Source organism: Saccoglossus kowalevskii, chromosome 8 (assembly GCF_978046115.1).
Source record: "Saccoglossus kowalevskii chromosome 8, keSacKowa6.1, whole genome shotgun sequence".
Taxonomy (NCBI): domain Eukaryota; kingdom Metazoa; phylum Hemichordata; class Enteropneusta; family Harrimaniidae; genus Saccoglossus; species Saccoglossus kowalevskii.
This window is the reverse complement of record NC_140648.1, coordinates 3,350,788-3,377,466: the sequence shown is the minus strand read 5'-3', so window position 1 is coordinate 3,377,466 and position 26,679 is coordinate 3,350,788. Positions and strand designations below refer to the sequence as shown.

Genomic DNA, 26,679 nt, shown 5'->3' with positions numbered 1-26,679 from the left:
TAATTATTAATTGATTAATTGCACTAAATCTTCAGAAAGCCTTTTTGGTAACTGTACCAATAACAGAAATACATGCTGTTTCTACCTGTAGTTGCAGTCATGCTGTTTCTACCTGTAGTTGCAGTCATGCTGTTTCTACCTTGTAGTTGCAGTCATGCTGTTTCTATCTTGTAGTTGCAGTCACACTGTTTCTACCTGTAATTGCAGTCATGCTGTTTCTACCTTTTAGTTGCAGTCACACTGTTTCTACCTGTAGTTGCAGTCACACTGTTTCTACCTTTAGTTGCAGTCATGCTGTTTCTACCTGTAGTTGCAGTCATGCTGTTTCTACCTGTAGTTGCAGTCATGCTGTTTCTACCTTGTAGTTGCAGTCACACTGTTTCTACCTGTAGTTGCAGTCATGCTGTTTCTATCTTGTAGTTGCAGTCACACTGTTTCTACCTGTAATTGCAGTCATGCTGTTTCTACCTTGTAGTTGCAGTCACACTGTTTCTACCTGTAGTTGCAGTCACACTGTTTCTACCTTTAGTTGCAGTCATGCTGTTTCTACCTGTAGTTGCAGTCATGCTGTTTCTACCTGTAGTTGCAGTCACACTGTTTCTACCTTTAGTTGCAGTCATGCTGTTTCTACCTGTAGTTGCAGTCATGCTGTTTCTACCTGTAGTTGCCGTCATGCTGTTTCTACCTTGTAGTTGCAGTCACACTGTTTCTACCTGTAGTTGCAGTCACACTGCTTTCTACCTACATTTAATAATTCTAACAATATCATTTGAGGGCTAGTATAGTTTTTTGAACAATGTTGTTTTACATGCTTTTATTTCAGTTAAATATTTAATTCTCTTTGTGTTTATTCTACTGTTTCATGTCTGGGTGCTCACAGTGTCACCATGCAGTGTGTATCGCCTATTGTTATGTTTCATGTCTGGGTGCTCACCGTGTCACCATGCAGTGTGTATCGCCTATTGTTATGTTCACTTTTCCTTGTGTAGTGCAGCTTAGGTGGGACACTGTGAGCGTCCCTTATGGCAATAAAAGATTTTATACTGAAACTTGAGTGTTTGTGTCGTAAATTATAATATTATTAACAAGCTTGTAAAGTTTATTTATTATTATTATTATTATTTAGTTATATTATAATTATTAATTGATTAATTGCACTAAATCTTCAGAAAGCCTTTTTGGTAACTGTACCAATAACAGAAATACTAGCTAGCGTGATTAATATATAAAACAGTACAACTATTAAAGGAGTATATATGCTTTGGATTCTACATACTCAACTAGTGAATGCTAAAACATACAGTAAACTTTAGAGCAATAACTACATGAACATAAAACACATGTATTAGACAACACTAATATGGGTGGGTTCAAAAACATGTTGTTAGTTAAGGAAAATGTAGCACTGACTGACTATCTCAGGCACATGCGGAATTATGCAAATGCTGTGCCCTTAAATACTGTTCAATGTAAACATTAAACATCTATAAACTGTTAATGCAAAGCCCCTTTGAGAAAGATTCAACAGACAGACAGTCATGCTTAATTGCCTTTGTTTATAACGTAAACAACTTTGAAGAGTCAATTTCTGCTTTTACTTAGAATAGTAAAAACTTGAGTTTATTCTATCCAGAATGTATGTGGAGGATAACATCCTGTCCAGAATGTGTGTGGAGGATAACATCCTGTCCAGACTGTGTGGAGGATAACATCCTGTCCAGACTGTGTGTGGAGGATAACATCCTGTCCAGACTGTGTGTGTAGGTAGGTATGTGGATTGAGCGGTCTAACAAGACTTGGAAGGGGGGGGGGGGTTATAAAGTGTGTTGTGGTGATTGTTGCAATGGGTTTAGTGGTGGTTTGGTGCTATCTGCCCTGACTATGGATTGGATCCTGTCCGGACTGTTGCTGTGTTAGTCTTACCTGCTGAGCAAATGAGAAAAGTTCCTCTTCATACGGTGTGTGTCCATCACTTGTCAAGCCCACTTTATTTTTTATAGTATACAGAAGTTCAACATATAAACTTTCAAACTGCAATTAAATTAAAGAAACATCACAATCAGATAAAAGCACAATGAAAAACAAAATTGTTGTTTTGTAATTGTGTTTTTCGTATATCTCAAACTCCATAAACACATGGACTACATTAATTGTCACATTGGAAAATCAGGTGCATTACACCTCAAATATATTGTAGGTTGGTTACACAGTATATCTAAGCTCCTCAACATCAGGGGATGATGGTGAAAAAAGTATGAGTTGCCCATTATCTGGAATAAACCAGTAAGCTTATATGTAAAAGAAATCCATAGCACCATGACTTGTTTGTGATATTCAAACTTTGATCTCATTATTGAGTAATGATAATCTCAAGAGGTTAAAAAATACTTTAAGCCTAAGAGACTTAATTAAATTGGAATTCTGTATAGCTGGGGACCAAGCTTAGGAAGAAGCAGCTGCTTTGTCAGTTTTTCAAGAATTAAATTAAGTGATTATTGTTCATTTATCCCCTTTGAATGGTGTCCAATTTCACTAACAGACAATATTTTTGTCCTTTAGAGGCAAGAAAACCTTTAGACAAGAGGCTCATACACCAATGCACATTTTTAACAGTAATAAGTATTAACAGTTGATGTTTCAAATAGTATGTGTACATGTATTTAAATTTACTTTCTACTTTCTTGTCAATTGGCCACCCACTCATATAGGAATTGTGCAAACTCAATTTATTTCATCCGAGACGTTAAAGTCATTACACACATTACTTTGTTTGATGAGATATGTTATCAAAAGCATCAAGGGCAGTACAGGCACATCTCCTTCACTCTACCATTAATAGTAAAATTTAAAATCCATTATATATTAATTATTGTTGACATTTTGTTAAGCAAAAAGATTACACCAACTAATGCATGATGATTGGACAAAGATGGAATAGGGAATAGAAATCTTGATTGTGTTACCTGAATTGATAAACTGCACACCGTATTTGGTCTATTAGAAGTGCATGCACATACAAAGAGATTTTGCTATGATCAAAATGTTTTAATAAATTTGTATACAGCCTGCATGATTTTTTGTTTATAAACGCTTTTACTGGAGATGCGCTTCTAATAGAGCAGATTTGTATTTATGCTTTCAGAGTGATTTGTATTCCCCAACATTATTCCTTGTACTGGTACGTTAAATTGATGAAAGCTTAGAAAAATCCTATAAACTTAGATTTGACGAAGGTATCAGAGGCGAAGAGGGCATGGTAAAGATATTGGAAATCTATAAATTGAACTAATTAGAGTTACAAATGAGTCTATGAAAGTTTCAAAGTTGTAAAAAGTGAACAGGCATAGTTGTCTCATAGTGCCGACGATGGCTAATTCGCATTACTGATTACAGTTATTTTATAGCCTATATACCCCGGTAGTTATTTTCTTTAGCTATATTAACTATTTTTTACTGTTTTTGAGATGCATTGGTATCATAATTACTAACTTTTGGGTCAATTTAAACCATGGTTTAATGGGTGAAATAAAGAAGTATAAGTTGGGAGAATTTGAAATGACACCTCAAATATATGTGGCTTTATGTCACTCAGGCGTTTAAACTAACAACTACCAGAATTATTCAAATTAAAATAATTTGTAATAATAATTCATGATGTCATAAGTTCAATCTGCTTCACTGAAGCTTGTATGAATGTATGAACCAAGTTACTAGGATGTTTATCACCATATTTGCTCTAATAGAAGCACATTTCCAAAAGAAGTGCATATAACACAAGACCAAAAACAAATGTTGATGAAAGGTTCTGTAAATTGGTGCAATACTGATAAAGTTGAGGATGAATTTCACTTCCCCTTGCCCAGTTTTTCTGATTTTATAATTCTGTAATTGCTAATTTTGTTTTGGCTTGCTGTATTAAAGTTATGATTTTCCTTTTTTTTTTAATAATAAGATTATTGGTAATTGATCCTGCTTTATTACACTGCATTGCCATAAATTGTATGTAATATTATATATCTGATTAATTTTCTTAGTTTAAATATTAGTTTATAAGACTAAACAGTCGCAAATGAAATAAATTTTCACAAATTACTATTAAAATTGAATATAAGGCATCAGGTATAAAGTATAGTTTTGTAATGAATTTTATTACAGCACCTAGCTCCTAAGATATACAGTGTATCTGGAATTTTTTTTTTTTTATTGTCAAAATTAAATGTGTAATGCACAATATATGAAACAAAATGATGCTAATCAGGTCTACATGTCAAAGCACCTATAAATTACATTGATAAATTGTTATTGGGATATTGGTGAACAAACAAAAACATACACAGACACAATAGCAGATGATGACACTGGGGATTAAAGGCTATATGTTATACATTGCATTCAGATTTAAGCAATGATCTATCTTTTAAGTTATTTTTAAAAAAAAGGACATTGAACTAAAATTGCTAGATGTATTACTGAGATAATAAAAGTTATGTGATAAATTGCAGAAGGTTATCACTTTCCGATAACACAAGGCTGGATGCTCTTTCCATGTGTCAATCCAGCAATCCCTCCATTAAAGTAATCTGTGGGGAATTTAAAGTCAACCAGTCTTTTATCAAGACACTTTAATCAATTATGACAAATAATTTTAAATCAGACTATCAGCTATACACAAATAGTACATGCACCAAGTTTGAACTCATTTGAGCAAACCGTTTTTAGGATAATAAATGTAGTTAATTATTATGCAAATTATCTAATTTATAGGCAAAAATTTGTTGTATTTGTGTACCAAATCGCATTCCAATCCATGTAGTGGTTCTTGAGATGAAACAAGATTTGACACATTCATTAAACCATACATGTATACACAGACATCAATATATGATATATGCCGCCTTTTTGACTCTGCACACTTTTTTCATGTGAAAATACTGCCAAATTTTACTGTAAAATTGAACTGTTTGAAATGCCTATTTCAAATCGGAATGACAGGCTTTTTTTTTTGTCTTATGACTAAATTTAAGCCTAAATTAGAATAAATACCCAGTTTTTGAACCAAACAACATTTTTTAACGGTTAAGAGGCTAGACACATAACTGAGATGACAATATAAGCAATGTACTGTTCAATCTTCATCAGTCTGCAGCTGTCACAGAGGTATTTTGAGTAAATAAGGGATATAAAATTATACAAGTATAAATGGAAGAAAAAGTATTATTATTATACTCATCACAGGCTACAAGGAGGAACAGCTGCAGACTTAATTTAATGGATTTCCATGTTATCAAAACCTGTATTATATTTTTACCATGGGCATAATAAATTGCATATTTTTGTCATTTTGACAGCAAAGCAAATCTTCACATAGAACCAAATGCAAAGATGGTGTTTCAAATAATAAAATCATTGCACAAAATACACCCATAATCTAATGATCGATTGGTAAGTTTGAGTTTTTGACATTATATATTGAGGATTTTCCATACCACTACATGGTTGATCAATGGCCACAATGTGCATATGTTATGTATTGTTTACGTCTTGTGTACATTCCAAATAAAACATCCTATCTTGATGATCCAGAGCATAAAAAAAATAGGATATATACACCTTAACTTTATGAACAACTGTTTCATTCAAGTAAATGCAGACAAAATGTATTTCACCAATAAATTGGACAGTTTTCAATAAATATGTCTGATTCTATGTGTTAGACGAGGCATAACAATACATACTTACCGCTTTACGAGTAAGTGCCTGAAATTCTGGCTTCAAACCAGCAATACTTTCCAATGGAGGTGGCTTATCACTTTCCTGTTCTTCCTATAGAAAAAATAAAAATAAAAATAACTTTTAAATTAATAATAATTTATATACCCTGCCATGTGCCTATTCATGAGTAAAGAATGAAGTATGGTGTTGTCTTCTTCTTTTTTTTTTTTTTTAATATGATGGGATTGCATGACTATATCCGAAATCCCTCTGTTTTGTTGTTTTTTTCTCTGGGAAGATCTGTTTATCTTTATTTCACTTCCCATGATTTTAAATAGTCCATCCCTGAAATATAATTCCTGTTAGATGATTTGACACATTTCAGGCAAGTATGACGATGAATAATAATTTTTGTAATTATGAGAAAATCGCAAATTAAGCACTTTTATACATTATACAGAGTGACATTGACTTCTGCCAGGCATCGATCAGTTCTCATTATAATCTCATACAAACACATAATCATGAGTTCCTTCACAGTAGATGGTTTTCAGTTTGTGCAACTACAATGAAATCAGAGTCACACATTGAAAATAGTTATATATCTATTTATCCCTATTTACGGTACATATAATTAATGGCTTATAGAAAAACCTAAAAAATCAGTATTTAAAATGAAATAAAGGTTTCATCAGGGGTTTCATCACAAATATAAGAATTATAAGGTGTTGATTAGCAGCATTTCCCAGTACAGACAATCAGTAGAATTTCATCGATCCAATCCTAACAAGTTTTTTAAATTGTTTAGTTTGACAACAGTGAAATGATTTATTCAAATGTTGTTGCTATATTTTTTTTCTTCTACATACTGAAATCCAACAATTACATCAAATAATACATACATACATACATGTACGTACAGTACTCATTTGGTATTCCCAGTAATTTCAATCTCAATGTTAAGTCACATTGTCATCGTAATACCAGGTTCAACAGAAAATTTACAAAACTCATCTATGGAAAATGGTTCAAGCCAATTTAATGTTTTTTGAACAAAACTGACCATATGTATTGGATTATGAAAATATTTTATGTGCAGATGTATCTTAATTGGTATATCACCACCTGTGTGCTCACATTCACAATCAATCATCATATTCAAGATAAACTAGCACAGATAAAATTAAAGACAAATTGTTGCCAGTCGAAAACATGTGACATGCACCTGAAACTACAGTATATAAAGTATGCATGATCATGAAACAAAATTTTGATTGAAACCACCAAGAAACAGCTCCTGACACATTTCCAAATAGTGATTTTACGAGTTTGTTCAATTCACAAAACAGCACAACCTACAGTATGATTAACGAGTTAAGTGCTTGTGTGCAAACTCTCAACTGAATCAGGTGATATGTTGAGTGGGGAGTCGGCATGGACAATATAATAGCAAAATGGCAGCCAGTTATCCACTTTTGTCCAAATCTCGACAAAAAATATGACCTGGGAAGTTGTAACCCAATATGCATGCATGATCAAGATACATAGTTTGAATGGAACATTAGTATTCAGGCGGCTACTTTTGTTCTTAAAATAGCCATTAGTAACAACAGTATACAAATATATATAGGTACTCTCTGTGGACTGAACTATTTATTTTTAATCATTCAGCACATCATAAAATTTACTACCTGTAATGTCTATTGCTACGTTTACATGACAGCAACCTTCGAGGTTGAACTCTAGGGTTGAGCTCCAATCGTGTATACACATCAGGGCCCAACTATCGGGCCAAAATCACGCCATCAATCATTTTCTCCAAGTAACCTTTTATTTCAATTATGGCAGAGACAATATCGTTTGTAATTTCACGTAATTACTGGCTTGGCGAAGAGGTACGTGCCAAAATATCTACATGGCAGAGTAAAGAAATACTGTAATAGGTTTACTAGGTTTAGGTTGACAACTGTTACCCATATCACAGTTGAACAATTACAAGATGGGAATTTTGCATGACAATAACTTATAAGCGAATAGGCTGTAACACATTTAGCAAAATTTAGCTGCTGTATATACCAGTGCATTGTCACAGACTCCTAACTGTTTCTTTTTTTCCCCCAGCTCAACAGCATTGTGCCATATAACGAAACACCAACACAAGCATGACACCAAAATCGTTTTCAGCCATGTTGTTTACATACTAAATATTTGACGGCACTGTTAACCCGTTCGGCTCTGATCGAACTGAATTGAACTCTGGTAGATCTCGGCTCTCGTTCAACCCGACCGTATAAACACATTGGAGATAATCTTCTGTTAATCGCTGAGAGGAGCAGTAGTTTGGCTCCGATGAAATTGTCGTATTAACATAACAATAAAAGGACTGTAATGGCCAGTGATTGATGGACAAGTGTATATATATATATATATATATGCTATTTAACTCCACCTTATAAACCTGAACTTGAGTTAGGAATAAATTAAATTATATAATATGTGTTTATGTTTTGTGAACATAATTTGTTTATGCTGCTCATAGGGCCAGACTTTTATTATCCCTTGTTTCGCGAACCAGCTGAATGAACAGGAGCCGAAAATGAAATAAAAATAAAATTTTATTTCAGCGTAATTTCTCGTGCCCGCCAACTTGTAAGCACAAAAAAATGCTAAAAAAATATTATTTTTATCTTCATTTTTTTACCGCCCATCGCATAACAAATCCAAGTTGCATTTTCGTGGGAGTATCATGATCAAAGTACCGAAGTCTCGCGCAGATGAGTAACAATAAAACATTTTTGGAATAAAATTTTATTTCATTTCTTCTCTCCGATCAATGCTCTCACTTACAATTCTTTGAGAATGACACAAATCTAATGGAAAAAATAAATTAATTAATTCTCAAAAAAATTGCCTCATAAAAGCTCGAGAAACAAGTGATAAAAAAAGTTTGGCCTAGCTAATAAAAAATTCAATTGGCAAGATTCTATTCTCATAAGTTAATATTATTCAAATATGGTGTTTTTCCTAAGAGCAGAAATATTAATGTTTGAAAAAACTCAAATATGCAGAAATGAACAATTTACATTTTCAGTGACAAGTAATTCATGGAAACTTTATTTTGTATACCGGTAACTCATAAATTCTTCAAAAGAAAAATGTTTTTATGAGTCTGAATACTGTTCATGGTAGTTGTATGTTTATTCACTTTTGAACAGGTGTGTCAAAATATGTCATATTGTAATGATCCAGTTCTAGTATAAATATTCCTTTAATAGAGAACCTATGGCAATAATAGTAATAATATGAGGTTAATATGAGGATACCTCAAAGTATGCATGAAGACAGTACAGCGGCAGTGCATACTTTGTGGTTTTCTCATAATAACATTATTATTATTGGATCTTCCTTCCAGGAATACATCATGACAATGCCAAAATCCAAAAAGTTTAGAACAGAATCAGCGAACTTCTTTGTGTGAAGTCCGGTCAAACCCTGGTGGCAGCCATGTTTGTTTTTATTATTAGAGGACGCTTACGCGCATATTCATTCCATATTTGGAATTTGCATTTCCTTATATGGTAGGATGAAAATACCCGTGAAATACCGCAAAATTATGGCACGCTGTAACTTATGGCGTTACGGTATACACACAACTATAAATAATATGGGGAGTTACATGTATATAGGTTTGACAAGAGGTTATAAGTTATGATTCATATTAGTCAACATTGTAAAACAACTTTCATTTCAATGGGAATTAGTGAGGGCTGATAAATGATCGTGGTATTTATATTGTCATATTTATAATAATTTATATAGTGGGATGGGGTTTTTCTAGAAGCATTAGGACATGGTAATCCCAAGACGAAAGTCCATCATTTTAGTCAATTTAATACACTATATTCCCCAACAGATCATTATTTGTTTCATTAATTGTAAAATTGTGTCAAACACCTCAATTTGTGTTACTAAACATGTCAAGACAAAAAGAAAATACACTATAGAAAAACAAAAACAAAATACACCCTAAAACAAGTTTGCAGAGTTCCAAAGAGGAAGTAAGGCTCCAGCAGTTAGAATGCTCAAAATAATGTTAATGCTAAAAATTGATGAAATGTTATCATAAAAAAAAAACACCCAGTACAACCCCCAACCACCACCCGCGAAGGGCAAAGGAGTATATTTGAAAACTTATATTTGGCCTTAATTTAATTTATGATAATTTAAAGATAATTTATGGATTTTGTCATTCACTGTGCAAATATACTCTGTTATTTGCTTCAATGATTACTAATTTTTTAAGTGAAGTCAAGTACAATAATGTCTTTTTATGTGTTTTTGCTAAATAATTGTGCTGTTCTATTTGGACATATGAGAGTAATGGACTGAAATTAATCAAGGATAGTTATTTGAGTTCTAGGTATGCATATGCATGCTGGGAAATAAGCAAGGTTTTTCAGTTTTAGATTGAAATTGTGATGACAAACAGACACGCCTTATGATATATTGATTATAATTGTTATCTCAAGTGTGGAGAATTGAGGCTTATATACTCTCTTGTGTGCTCAATGCAATTGGACCATATTATACTTTGTATTTATACCGCGGCATTGATTTATGACGTGGATTTCTGACACTATATGAGGAAAAAAAATATCTGCACATCTCTCATATATTAAGTATAGAGAGGAAGACAGTATCAATGTTTTTGTGTTTAAATTCCACTCAATATGGAAATCTAGTTTAAAGCAAAGTTGCATACAAGTAATCACCTACTGCAATTCACTCACTCACTCACCTGTCACCATGTCAGTCACCATATCAATGGCAATCACTATACATTTCAATTCATGCAACAAATTTTGTCACTTTATGCAACAAATTATGCCACTTTATGCAACAAATTGTCACTCTATGCAACAAATTATGTCACTTTATGCAACAAATTATGCCACTTTATGCAACAAATTATGTCACTTTATGCAACAAATTGTCACTCTATGCAACAAATTATGTCACTTTATGCAACAAATTATGCCACTTTATGCAACAAATTGTCACTTTATGCAACAAATTATGTCACTTTATGCAACAAATTATGCCACTTTATGCAACAAATTATGTCACTTTATGCAACAAATTGTCACTCTATGCAACAAATTATGTCACTTTATGCAACAAATTATGCCACTTTATGCAACAAATTGTCACTTTATGCAACAAATTATGCCACTTTATGCAACAAATTGTCACTCTATGCAACAAATTATGTCACTTTATGCAACAAATTATGCCACTTTATGCAACAAATTGTCACTTTATGCAACAAATTATGTCACTTTATGCAACAAATTATGCCACTTTATGCAACAAATTATGTCACTTTATGCAACAAATTGTCACTCTATGCAACAAATTATGTCACTTTATGCAACAAATTATGCCACTTTATGCAACAAATTGTCACTTTATGCAACAAATTATGTCACTTTATGCAACAAATTATGCCACTTTATGCAACAAATTATGTCACTTTATGCAACAAATTGTCACTCTATGCAACAAATTATGTCACTTTATGCAACAAATTATGCCACTTTATGCAACAAATTGTCACTTTATGCAACAAATTATGCCACTTTATGCAACAAAATGTGACTTTATGCAACAAATTGTTACTCTATGCAACAAATTATGTCACTTTATGCAACAAATTGTCACTTTATGCAACAAATTATGCCACTTTATGCAATAAATTATGCCACTTTATGCAATAAATTATGCCACTTTATGCAACATTTTATGCAACAAATTATGCCACTTTATGCAACAAATTATGCCACTTTATGCAACAAATTATGCCTCTTTATGCAACAAATTATGCCTCTTTATGCAACAAATGTCACTCTATACAACAAATTATGACACTTTATGCAACAAATTTAGCCACTTTCACCACCAATTGTCATCATTTATAACAAATTGTCACTTTATGCAACAAATTATGCCACTTTATGCAACAAATTATGCCACTTTATGCAACAAATTGTCACTCTATACAACAAATTGTCACTTTATGCAACAAATTGTCACTTTATGCAACACATTATGCCACTTTATGCAACACATTATGCCACTTTATGCAACAAATTGTCACTTTATGCAACAAATTATGCCACTTTATGCAACAAATTGTCACTTTATGCAACAAATTATGCCACTTTATGCAACAAATTATGCCACTTTGTGCAACAAATGTCACTCTATACAACAAATTATGCCACCATATGCAACAAATTATGCCACTTTATGCAACAAATTGTCACTCTATGCAACAAATTATGTCACTTTATGCAACAAATTATGCCACTTTATGCAACAAATTGTCACTTTATGCAACAAATTATGCCACTTTATGCAACAAATTGTCACTCTATGCAACAAATTATGTCACTTTATGCAACAAATTATGCCACTTTATGCAACAAATTGTCACTTTATGCAACAAATTATGTCACTTTATGCAACAAATTATGCCACTTTATGCAACAAATTATGTCACTTTATGCAACAAATTGTCACTCTATGCAACAAATTATGTCACTTTATGCAACAAATTATGCCACTTTATGCAACAAATTGTCACTTTATGCAACAAATTATGTCACTTTATGCAACAAATTATGCCACTTTATGCAACAAATTATGTCACTTTATGCAACAAATTGTCACTCTATGCAACAAATTATGTCACTTTATGCAACAAATTATGCCACTTTATGCAACAAATTGTCACTTTATGCAACAAATTATGCCACTTTATGCAACAAAATGTGACTTTATGCAACAAATTGTTACTCTATGCAACAAATTATGTCACTTTATGCAACAAATTGTCACTTTATGCAACAAATTATGCCACTTTATGCAATAAATTATGCCACTTTATGCAATAAATTATGCCACTTTATGCAACATTTTATGCAACAAATTATGCCACTTTATGCAACAAATTGTCACTTTATGCAACAAATTATGCCACTTTATGCAACAAATTATGCCTCTTTATGCAACAAATGTCACTCTATACAACAAATTATGACACTTTATGCAACAAATTTAGCCACTTTCACCACCAATTGTCATCATTTATAACAAATTGTCACTTTATGCAACAAATTATGCCACTTTATGCAACAAATTATGCCACTTTATGCAACAAATTGTCACTCTATACAACAAATTGTCACTTTATGCAACAAATTGTCACTTTATGCAACACATTATGCCACTTTATGCAACACATTATGCCACTTTATGCAACAAATTGTCACTTTATGCAACAAATTATGCCACTTTATGCAACAAATTGTCACTTTATGCAACAAATTATGCCACTTTATGCAACAAATTATGCCACTTTGTGCAACAAATGTCACTCTATACAACAAATTATGCCACCATATGCAACAAATTATGCCACTTTCACCACCAATCGTCATCATTTACAATGTTGACACCTACAGAAAAGTGAATTCTAACATGGCTATGCGCCCTCTAACAATCAGATCGCCAGATTCACAATTTATATTCCCTGTATGAATTGAGAGAAGTTAGTTAGAACATGGCTTTGTCAGCTGATCTTGATTGACAGGAGATTGTCAAAAGAACACACATGATTGGTTAATCTAATGCAACATTATATTATTGGAGGGCTCATAGCCATGTTAGAAGCCGGTTATAAAATGACACGCTCGTGACTTCAAAACCATACATGTATAAATGGCGTGTCATTTTATATCTATACCTAAACATCAGGAAAACACAGTATAAAGTATTTGTTACATATTTGAAATTACTACATGAATCTATCATAATGCTCCAAGTTTTCAAGGAGGCTAAAAAAAGGAGGTGATAATTGCATGGCCATGCATAAACAAAAATATGTAGCATTAGCTGCTAAAACTATTCTATATTCTTTATAGCGGAAACCCATATGTAGACATACATGCAAAATGCATCAATGCAGCAGCACATATCAAGAGGAATGAATGGTCTATTGGGAATTTACAATATAATTCATATGAATATTTGTTATTGTACCGTCTTATCCCAGTCATAAGAAACAATATTATGATAATATTTTGGCGAGTTGAGAAAGTATGTGTGTAATAATCGATCAACTACCGGTACTTTAAATTTTATCATTCCAGTCCCATAATCTAAGACATTTGAGGAGTATTGAAATCCATTTACTAGAGTGAGATGATATTTTAGTAGGGAAAAAAGATATTCAATGACAACTATTAAAATGTCAAAACAGTATGATATTGAAAACAGACATACTACAATATATGCTAGATATGAGAATAATGAATAAATTGATAGATCAATTTATGTTTTTTTACTTTCAATTTTCAACACCCAAATTTTCCTGCACTTTTTTTCTTATATTCTTTAATATTTCTGCAAAAGTACCCTAATTTTGGAGCCAACAGACAAAATTTTAGTAAATTTTTGGTTTGGCTCAAAAAATTTGGCTATTTTTGTCCCAATCTTCTGAAGGCAAGTGGAGATTATAAATGAAACAATTTTGTGAATTTGTGATAAAAAGAGGAAACTGGTGGTGAAAAGGTTAATTGTAGTGTGTATCAAAGCTATGAAACTACACATGTGATTTGAACTTATTATATTTGATTTACTCTTTAAAATTCTTTTTACTAACTTGTTATATTTTATTTTTCTGTATTGATTAATATTTCTATTGCTATATACTGAAAGAAATGTATATTTCTAAAGATGCAATAAACAATTATTATTATTATGATAGACATGTGGTATGCTATTTTCCATAATACTGATAGTGCTGCACCCATTGAATACTTATAAAGAACAGTATAACCTCACCCGGTGTATAGCTTGGGATTGAGTATTCATTCCCACATGATTTTAACATTGGTTTTAGAGAAAACAAATTCTCATTAAAACGGATGGATTGTCACCTGGACACATGCAGTAATTGAGTCCCAAGCGACAATAACAACACATGCTGAAGTGCAAAGGCTCATGGTATAAACAGCGACATGCTGCACATGCGTAGGTGACGATGCTCTCAATTAAGAACAATGTGCATTTTTGAATGGCTATGAATGCAAAATAACTTGGATTAATGTGACTGGCCTCATGATATTAATATATATTATAGCTTTTGAGTAATTAAAATTAATTGTGAATAAATATGAGATGCATTATGGAACACTTTTTGGAATAACTGCAAGACAGTTTAGCGAGGCTAATGACTTTATCTTGGTATATTTTAAATAGCTGAGTCTTGACTCTATAGTGCGGTTACAGGTTAATAAATAGAGATGTTTTACAATATTATTAGAATGGTTAGGAATACAGGTACATTTATATGTCAATGCAGTATATAACAGTGAATTTTCTTTTTTTTAGCCACTGTACAAAATTTAACACATACAGTTTTTACAGAGAACAATGTATACCCACACTGTCTGTGGTACTAAATTTACATTCAATTAATATTTTGATGGCCATGCATTTTAAGAAACAAAATGGCTGTTCATCTTCCATTTTAAATTAGATTTGTAGAACAAACTAGCTGATACAAAATGTATGTATGTACCAAGTGAGACAAAAATCATAGATAATCACCGTATATGAGTATTGCTTTATTTCTATAAGCATAATATCCATCAATGAGTCTTAAAAATGTTATGCATGACATGTGTATCAAGGAGTATGATATACTTGAATATGAATGCACTTGAAGCAGTCTATAATATATCAATGTGGATAAATGGGCAAGCACATGCACTGACAGAGAACATCTATAAGCTTTTGCTCTTGAACTTGTCAATATGAAAACTAATAAAGACATTTGATTTTATTACTCTATAACAAAGTGATATCACATAAAGATTAGTGTCACATGAATTGTTCAGTTAAAGTAATTTTATTGAGTGCATGCATGCACTTGAGCATGAAGCTGACAGTATTTGAATGATCGGCTCAAAATATGAAAACCATTTATCACAAAGACACGTGCATGCAAGTATATCACTGGCTTTAATACTCTGACATGTTTTAGGTTTGTGTTAGTTTATAGCATTTAAATGTCTAGAAATGATACTTATTCTTGCTTGATTTTATTCATTCTTGTTTTATATGTATTATCAAATTACTGTCTTTCTTAATTGATTTACTCGATTAAGCATTGTAATGTTAGTTAGAAGTTATGTGCATTTCAACATGTTTTACTAGTGTGTTTACCTCAACTTAACATTGAACTCTATGGCAAAGAAACACACTTACTGTTAATGTATGCCATTTCTAATTGATGATTACATTATTGGTCAGTTATCTTTCAGCCAATCATTGTCCTAGCACAGGATTAGGAAAGTTTATCTTTTGGATTACTGACCATGCCTTAAATAACCCCCTTTTAGCACCTTGTGTTAGACTGGACCCATGCAAGTGTCAGTATACTATGCTTATTGCTGTAACTGTAACTCTGTTCTTAGCTAGTTATAAACTCTGTGCAGTACTGTTCCAGTAATAAAGATATCCTGCTGTGAGTATCTCAAATGGTTAATTTGTATCCAGTTCCTTATTACTTTATGGTTGTGATATATGATCTCACAAATCAGTGTTGACTACAATGATCCCCCCACAAAGTACATGTACTGTGATGTAGAAACAGGTAAATACTTGACCAAAAATCATGTTTTAAAAAAAGAGGCGGGTGCTTTAATAGTCTGGCAACCCTCAATAAATTATGCAAAATAAAAAGTTATTTTATGAAACAAATTGCATTGTCAATGATTTCAGCAACACCTTTACAATGTTCAAAAAGCAAATATGCACATTTTGTTACAATATTATTCATTCAACATTAGAATTCACAATGTAAAAAGGACAGTTGATATACCAGGTCTTGTGTTGCAATTCTTCAGAATTATTACGGTAATGTTTTTTAAAGGTATAAACTATGTTTAATAACTAAAACTGTGTCATGTGCCAGTGAACTCTGATTGGCTCGGAGTGAAAAAGTGATTGACTCGCCACGGGGTGATCAACTCCCACTGGTGAGCATTGGGCAAAGGTGTTCATAAATTGCCATGCCATACAAAGGAAAAGCCAGAAAGTGGGCGTTCGTCCTTGTAATGGGGGACAGGATGAAGTCCTTTGCCCAGCGAGAGAGCACGAAGAAAAAGCAGTGGGACTGAGTGACCCCCATGAAAAGGTGGAAAGTGATGTTTAAAAAGATGATGTGTGGGTGACAACAAGTCAGGGGAAGGTGGGACCTCACGGCCTGAGAATGTTGGAAAGCATGAAAACATCCCAGGGGACATGGGAGATAAAAGCTCGCTGCCTGAGGGCATAATGTAACGACCTGGGAGTTCAGTGAAAAAATCAGGGGGCAGGAATGGCCTGCACGGCCTGACGTGGTGTCCAGGGGACATAACGCATGCCCAGAGAGAGAGAGGTTGATCTCTGATCTGGGGGATACATCATGTGCGACCTGGTGGGATAGGCAGGGGACATACAGCATACTTAGAGGGAGAGGCAAGTCTCGGGTCTCTGGCATGCTCTATGTGCGACCTGTGATGAAATGAAAAGGACTTACACATTAGCCATTGACGGAGTGCGGATAAACAATTTATAACAATCGCTTGACCACCTGCCAAGAGTCTGGATTAAGTGGTCAGGTAAATGAGATGAAGCAGCTGAAGTTGCTGCCCCAATGCGAAACGAATGACCTTCATAAAGATCACTGTTCAAACCAAGTTTAGAAATTAGAGTACGTAAGGAGTCTGTGAAGAATTGTCTATGCATTGGAACTCTTTCAGGTAGTAGAAACAGTGGTTCATCATCTGTTGCATGCATCTGTTTGCGAACAGTGAGGAAATGGTACAAACATGAGACTGGACATAGGAGATTGTTTGTTGGAAAAAGGCGAAGTTGGAAACCACGACAGAATTGGTCTGTTTTTGACGTTTTAATATTAAGAGATATGTAGTTTAAAAAACCATCAAGTTTAGTGACCTGGACATCGCCCACACAAAGATGAATTTGTGGGTTAAAAACAGATGTGGGGCATGCAAATTCACTACAACGTAGAAAACCGAAGAATGCCAAAAGGAAGGCAGAACGCAGAAGTAAGTCAATATATGGTCCGAAAACTCCAACTTGTAGAAGTGAGCGCAGTTTCTTTAAAATTTCTGCTGTGATTGGCAAGCACGGGCGAGTTGCAGAGCCTTGAATACGTAGGATTCCTTTAAGCACATGTTGCAGCCTTGGTCTGCTTTGTCTATCTCCAATAAAACAGGGTGTGTTCTGGCCTCCCAATACATAATGGTTTTGAATGGCTGAAAGATATACTTTTATAGTAGAATGTTTTAAATGCAACTGTGATGCACAATGTACTGCAAAGTAAATTAAGATGTCCTCAGTAATTGTTGGATAAGTTGTAGCACTACCTTGGATGTTATACATTGCTGCAAAACGTAGCCATGCTCGAACTCCTGTTGAATAAGACTGACATGTCCGTGTAACTCAGTGCTGCATGTTGAAATTGAAGGACTGCGCGAGTTAAGTAAACATCACCTTTGAGGGTATCCGGCAAGGATTTACTTGTGACAAGGGGGCTGTCTCTCTGAAACGCTGCATCTGAAATCGAGACAATGAATCGGCAATTACTGGGGTATGTTACGCACACCTGGTATGTGAGTGCCTTGAAACATGAAGTTGTTAGCTGCTGCTACAATGACCAGACGGCGCATTAATTTCATTATTGCTGGCGATTTTGATCTTCCTTTGTTTATTATAAGCACAGTTGCCATGTTGTCACAATGGAAGAGTATGCGTTTACGAGCCCAATGTTTTCCCCACAATATACATGCTACCACAATGGGGTAAAGTTCTTGGAATGCGATTGAGAGGGATGGATCATTTTCCAGCAAGAGTTTATCAGTCCATCGGTCTTGGAACCAGTGGCCCTGAAAATAGCCCCCAAAACCAATACGACTGGCATCCGTGAAAAGCTCAAACATTGACGTTGAAGTTGTGTTGGTGTCAAGAAACATGGAAATTCCATTCCAGTCTGAGAGAAGTATATTCCACATATGCAAGTCTTGTCTACTTTCGTTGGTAATTGTTACATGATGATGGAGTTTTTTAACACCTTTGGATAAGGTAATTAGTCGGGAGATAAATGTACGACCAGGAACTATGACCCTGCATGCAAAGTTCAAATGGCCTAGCAGACTGAGGATTTCGCGTTTTGTACAAGTCCTGCGATTGAGAAAAGTCTGAAGAAGCTCATGAATGCGTGCAAGTTTGTCCTCTGGGAGACGAGCCTGCATATGCTTAGTGTCAAGTTCGATCCCGAGATATTCAAGTTTACAACAAGGTCCCACAGTTTTTTGCTTGGCTAGCGGAATCCCAAGTCAGTGAAATAGCAATATTAGAATAGCCATAGTACGTTCTGCATCATATGAAGGAGAGTCTACAGTAAGAAAATCATCCAGGAGGTGAAAAATTGTCTGGACTCCATAATTGTGTTCTGCAATCCAACATACTGCTGTTGAAAGTTGGTCAAAAATCTTTGGGCTAGAACGGCATCCACAGGCCAAGCGAACAAAAAAGTAAAACTGTTCGTTCCAATGGATACCATAGAAATGCCACAAAGATGCATGAATTGGCATTAGTTTGAAAGCATCTGCAATGTCAGTTTTGCATAACTTAGCTCCTTTCCCAGCCTTGTTAATTGCGAGAATGGCATCGTCGATTGTCACATACGAAAGAGAAAAATCCACCTTATTAATCAAGTCATTAATGCTTGGTGTGTTTGCAACATCATGTGGTGATGAAAGATCAACAATTAGGCGCTTTTTATTGGAGTATTTTTTGTCCACAATGCCTATTGGACTACAACGGTAGTGCTCAAAAGTTGGTGAGACAAACGGTCCAATTAGAAAACCTTTTTTGACCTCATTATCTATTATTGATGTAACAATTTCTGGCTGATTGCGAGCAGAGAGAAGATTTTTGCAAACCAATGACGATGTCGGGGGGGTGGTGTACTCCTGTGTGAAAACCTTCTCTGAGGCCACCCACAAGATAGTTGACAAAATTAACATCCGGATATAGAGCCAGTTCTTTTTCCAGAGCTTTAATGTTCACAGGAGTTGGTATAACAGCAGGCAACAGTCAAGCTTGCTTTTTATCATTACGTTTTGAACAACGAATTATATTGTGGTCTGCGGTGTAGCACGAGCTGCACATGTGTGCAAAATTACAGGGATCTTTGTTGCAACCAGTACCAGAATTAAAATTAAAATTGTTGCAAATTTCTTTGCCTTGGTAAACGGCGACGACCTTTTCTATCATGGGTGTTCGTAGCACTGGATGGACGGTCAAATTTATTGCTGGGATTCGACTTTCTATTGAAAAAGTTAGGACACATGTCGGTGCTGTGTCCTGGGTCGTTGCAGGTATCGCATGTGACTGCAACACACCCTGAGATAATAGAACAATACAATTGGTTGTCACGTCGTGACCAATCGACTTTAATGTTATGATTGATCAAGAGAGCAGTGGCTCTAGCAGAGAACGCCTGGTGGTACTGGTAAAAAGCATAACCTTTGAAATGCGAGTTCATTTCAACAATATCCCGCTCATACGCGTCCAATTCGGGGCGTCGATCTTTATAGACAGAGCACATTATGTTCTTGTAATTGAGAAAGCCAGAATAAACTCGGAGATTGTCAATGATCGGGAAAGTCTATTATCGTGTGCCGGTCTTAAGGTGAAGGCATCATCGCCGATGACAACATGACGTTGTGTATCCAGGAATTAGCAAACATGCTAAATTAATATCCTTACCTTGGATAATATCTCGTCGCACGGCCTGGGTTCATGTTATGTTTTAAATCCAAATTCATCAATATTTCACCAGTGCAAGTGCGTGTAACATCTTCATGGTCGATAATCTTAAGGTTGTCACGGTGTATAATTACTAGTATGTCTAGTATGTAAACTGTTGAGTTGTAGCAGTTTGACAATAATTTTAACAATGTCTCAAAACAGTCAAATTGGGAAACAAAACGTAGACTTCATTCAGGGAAGACATAGAAGCGGGTCATAGGGTTAGCAAGTTCCACCAAAGTGTACGAATGAACACTGGCATTATTCTTTGATGCTATAGATGTACGCAGATGGTCCATGTCCTCCTTAACCAGTAGTTGCCAGCCACTCCAATCCCTGTAGCTGCTAGTCAGCTATTCTCACATACTTAGTGTTTTTCTCGCTTTTGAATGCTGAACGAAGGACATGACGCCGGTCTCAAAAAATGAAGCCGATCACGATCTCCCAAACGTTGTCTGGACCAGGGACCAATCACAAACAAGAATAGACAATGAATTAACACCTCTGTTTTCCCCGACGCTGGCGAACTTTTCCCCACGCTAACACCGACTTCCTGTTCCGGTCCGTCTTTGAGAGCGCAAATTTTTCAGTTTGTGCGTATCGTCGACTCGTAGGAAAACTTGAAAAGTGCGCTTGACTCGACTAGCAGAATGCTTTCATTCGACTTTTGGCGACTCGTAGGAAATCTCGCAAAGTGGCCTGACTCGACTAGCAGAATGCCTTCATTCAACTTTTGGCGACTTGCAGGACACATCGCAAAGTGGCTTGACTCGACTCGCAGAATGCCTTCATGCGACTTTTGGCGACTAGCAGGACAACTCGCAAAGTGCTTCTAGAGATACCCATACATACCTCCTGTGAGTGGTCAAAATTAATGCAAACTGATTGGTTAACTCAAAGAGGTGTGAATCCTTGAATTGCATCAAGCTCAGGGGCCGTGTCTTTACAAACCAGGTCTGTGCCAACACAAACCAAAAATTAAAGTATAATCTGTTGTCACTGATTTCATCAAAAAAATGTTTATTTTTTTTAAAACAGGTGACCTGCAATTTTTGAAAAGTAAACAAGAGTGTGTATGTTTGAACGAATGATTGAATAAACTAATAGTGTCACATGTTCGTCACTTGAATAGCTACTTATGCAGCTAGCAACAAAAAATTGTTTAAAAACATAAAGAATTAGAATTGTAAATTATGTTCATAAAACCACTGCAACAAATAATAGTTGCAATTAAAGATTATAAACAAGCAAGTTATTCTCTTAATACTGCAGAACATGTACTGAAAGCATGCCCTGAAGACTTATAAGCGAATTTGAGCCAAATTACCGTTAAGTTCAACCTCCAATTTAGCAATGCTAATATCATTTTTCACATCAACAAACAGCTATCAGGTAAATTAAAGTTGTCCTTGTTGAACTTGTCAGTGTAATGAAGGGTAGCAAATATGAACCAGGAAGGTCACATGGTTAAAGTACACCTTGAAAAACAGTTCCATATTATGTGTGCTCAACTGTACATTTCAGTGAGTAAAGTGCACAGTGAGAATGCAAATCAACAGAAATGCAAATTAAGCTACTTTAATATACACAAAATTATGCCAAAAGCTAGTTAGATCTTATTTCATAATAGCTATTTAAGATACCAGGTAATGAGTTTTCAAAAAGCAACTGATTCTTGAGATACAAGTGCAACCAGAATAATTTCATTATACAAATTAATCAAACTATTATGCTAGATCTAACAATAATTGTGTCATTGAAATGATATAATATAAAACCAACTGCTTATTTAAAATTCTTAGTGTTTTATTGTGTCGATTACCATTAATATGCAGACTGTCTAAGCAGACTGTATGTACACATATTTCTCATATATTCATATATTTTACTAGTTCGCCATGTCCTTCTTCAACAAACAAGCTTCAGGATTATTAGAGAATCAGGAAACTTACAATTATTATACCAAATGTGAAATATTCTTTGCAGCAGTGCATAAAAAACTACATACAGTCTGCATGGTCCAGTTTAATGGTATTGTATCCAGTATATTCAAGAATAATATTGACATACAGAATGTAGAAATTAGAATTAAGAAAGGGAAGAAAATATAATAAATTTTACAGAAATCAAGGCTAATAAAATAAATACATATATATATCATATATCTAGTAAAAGAAAAACAGTTTCCTTGACAACATTGATTTCTATTGTATCCACAAATATCTAACTAAAAGTGCTTTTAATCTACTGAGTGAACAATCTTATATTCACAGTCATGACTCCACACTGTCACAATGTGCTGTTGGCATTGAAATTTAGTTTGGGCAGGACTGATCGACGATTTTCATTCATTGAAATATAGTCAATTATATACTGGTATATCTTACAGTATACAGTTTGGGCAGGACTGATCGACGATGTTCATTCATTGAAATATAGTCAATTATATACTGGTATATCTTACAGTATACAGTTTGGGCAGGATTGATCGACGATGTTCATTCATTGAAATATAGTCAATTATATACTGGTATATCTTACAGTATACAGTTTGGGCAGGACTGATCAACGATGTTCATTCATTGAAATATAGTCAATTATATACTGGTATATCTTACAGTATACAGTTTGGGCAGGGCTGATCGACGATGTTCATTCATTGAAATATAGTTAATTATATACTGGTGTATCTTAAGTATACAGTTTGGGCAGGACTGATCGACGATGTTCATTCATTGAAATATAGTTAATCATATACTGGTATATCTTACAGTATACAGTTTGGGCAGGACTGATCGACGATGTTCATTCATTGAAATATAGTTAATTATATACTGGTGTATCTTAAGTATACAGTTTGGGCAGGACTGATCGACGATGTTCATTCATTGAAATATAGTTAATCATATACTGGTATATCTTACAGTATACAGTTTGGGCAGGACTGATCAACGATGTTCATTCATTGAAATATAGTCAATCATATACTGGTATATCTTACAGTATACAGTTTGGGCAGGACTGATCAACAATGTTCATTCATTGAAATATAGTCAATTATATACTGGTATATCTTACAGTATACAGTTTGGGCAGGATTGATCGACGATGTTCATTCATTGAAATATAGTCAATTATATACTGGTATATCTTACAGTATACAGTTTGGGCAGGACTGATCGACAATGTTCATTCATTAAAATATAGTTAATCATATACTGGTATATCTTACAGTATACAGTTTGGTCAGGACTGATCGACGATGTTCATTCATTGAAATATAGTCAATTATATACTGGTATATCTTACAGTATACAGTTTGGGCAGGACTGATCGACGATGTTCATTCATTGAAATATAGTCAATTATATACTGGTATATCTTAAGTATACAGTTTGGGCAGGACTGATTGACGATGTTCATTCATTGAAATATAGTCAATCATATACTGGTATATCTTACAGTATACAGTTTGGGCAGGACTGATCGACAATGTTCATTCATTGAAATATAGTCAATTATATACTGGTATATCTTACAGTATACAGTTTGGGCAGGATTGATCGACGATGTTCATTCATTGAAATATAGTCAATTATATACTGGTATATCTTACAGTATACAGTTTGGGCTGGACTGATCGACGATGTTCATTCATTGAAATATAGTCAATTATATACTGGTATATCTTACAGTATACAGTTTGGGCAGGACTGATTGACGATGTTCATTCATTGAAATATAGTCAATTATATACTGGTATATCTTAAGTATACAGTTTGGGCAGGACTGATCGACGATGTTCATTCATTGAAGTACAACATGTATAGTCAATTATGTGTGTATTGAGTTTGGGCAGAACTAATGGCCAATGTTCACAAAACATGTACCTTGTACATAACTCATATATGCTAACAATAATTATGAAATTTCAAAAACAAAAAGTATTTACCAGTAATCCAAATAGCAAGCATTTTTTGTAACATGACTGAAATTAAGTTCAATTTGCATTCATACACAACCAAGTGATATTTTCATTAAATATAAATTTTATCGAGATGCTAAATTGTCGGAGTTACGGACATTGATTTACAAAAATGACCACATAGAACAACTCAGCATCTTCAATTTATCATGATGATGAACACCTAGTACATATGATATGATTGATAATAGTAGCATATGCCATAAATAGAACAAATATACATCAAATATATTCATGATAAAATGAAAGAGCAGCATATTCAAATTAAAAGCAGGAGTCTATTCTATTTACAATTTTGAATGCATTACAGTACATTATGAAAGCTCCCAAAGTAAATGTAAAACACGATCACATCCATCATTGAACAAATATATAAAAATAAAAAACAAACCATTGTGTTTGAAATAGGCAATCAACCAAATGATACTGACATTACAGTTGGCGCTAAAATAAACTGAAAATGCTATTTCGATCATTATCAATTTCCTTTGCAACATTGCAGTAATCCATGGAATATTCTTAGCAGTGTTTGTTTTGACTCACCAACAAGCCTACATGTATGTTCCTGGACAATAGATGCTGGGTAGTAAAAACAACATTAAGGAAATCATGTACATTATACACTTAATTTGGTTTTTTAATTTTCCACTTTGCTCATGAAACCTACAATATTATGTTCAGAAAATTCAATTATGGCTGTAGTTATGGCTGAATATGATGCAATCCCAATCCCAACAAGCCTACAAGTATGTTCCTGGACAATGGATGCTGGGTAGTAAAAACAACATTAAGGAAATCATATACATTATACACTTAATTTGTTTTTTTAATTTTCCACTTTGCTCATGAATCCCACATTATGTTCAGGAGAAAAATTCAATTATGGCTATAGATATGGCTGAAAATGATGCTATGCTGTTTGAATGGTTTTGTCCACATTCAAATTACAACTGTGGATGAGCCTTTAATCTTATTATAATAATAATTAAATTGGCCCAAGCACCCAAGAAACAGTTGGTAACATGTTCAAATGAAAAGACCAGCTTTGAGCAAAATAGACACGTCTTCTCTGAAAAATGACGCTAGACCAATGGACAGATGGAACCTAAAACGTAAAGTTTCTATTTCGGACTTCGTATGATCATGATGGGAACTAATTAGCACATTAGCACCTTTGTAGTTCCAGAAATTAAATCACAATTACTTTTTTTCTTTATTTTTTAGCAACCCAGTATCACTTACATGTATCTTGCAGTATATAGTTTTCGACAGGACTATATTTATTCCCACTTAATTATACCCACTCACGTCTCTCCAGTTTGTAAAAAATACAGTCACAGTAATTTGTGGGAAATCTACATGACTTTTTAAAATGTACATGACATAAAAAATGAAACCTTGATCTCCGGCCTCCTCGATAGGAAATACAATGTGTTATTTCAGATGGCAAAAATATAGTCATCCTACAATTGATTGACGTGCAACATGAATGTCATCAGTCTAGATCAAAGTCTGATCCTCAAACAAAGACATTTTGCTTTGATAACAGATGCTTCAAAGATGATAAAAACCTCATTAATTCTCAGGAGCAGACACTTTGTCTAAGTTAAAACCAGAAAAACGTGTTTTTCAATGAGAAATGCTGTCCCCATTTGTTTTGTATACATGTAGAATGAATGTAACAGTCACATGGTTCCCCCATTTACACCTCTGGATGAGTTCATGATACCAATGGATCATTAGGAAACATGACTTTTTAATGCAATGCTGCTTATTTCAGAAGATCACACTATATCTAAATTTCTAACTCTCAAGTGTAACACCTTTAGCTTTCACACTTTCAATTCACAAGGATCTTGGACAGTTATTAATATTTCTGTTATTTGCATGAATCCGAATGTTTCATACAAATTGCTGATACTAGACAATTATGCCTCAAACAACTACCCAATTTGCTGTTTTACATCTAGAATATGGCAAATAATTAGAACATAATTAGACAAAATGTTGTACGATCCTTTTATGCATGT

General features: G+C 34.2%; 1 protein-coding gene and 1 pseudogene across 1 annotated transcript in view; both read right to left on the bottom strand.

Moving 5' to 3' along the window:
* Positions 1–26,679, bottom strand: part of LOC102801357 (BAI1-associated protein 3-like) — a 185,491-nt gene that overhangs the window by 45,976 nt on the left and 112,836 nt on the right. Inside the window, exons 3-4 of the mRNA XM_085502869.1 lie at positions 5,740–5,823; positions 1,924–2,031 (exon numbers count right to left, since the gene is read on the bottom strand). Of these exons, the coding sequence (XP_085358995.1) occupies positions 1,924–2,031; positions 5,740–5,823 (192 nt within the window). The remainder of the gene's footprint in view (positions 1–1,923; positions 2,032–5,739; positions 5,824–26,679) is intronic.
* On the bottom strand, positions 17,359–19,214 carry LOC144360199 (uncharacterized; annotated as a pseudogene).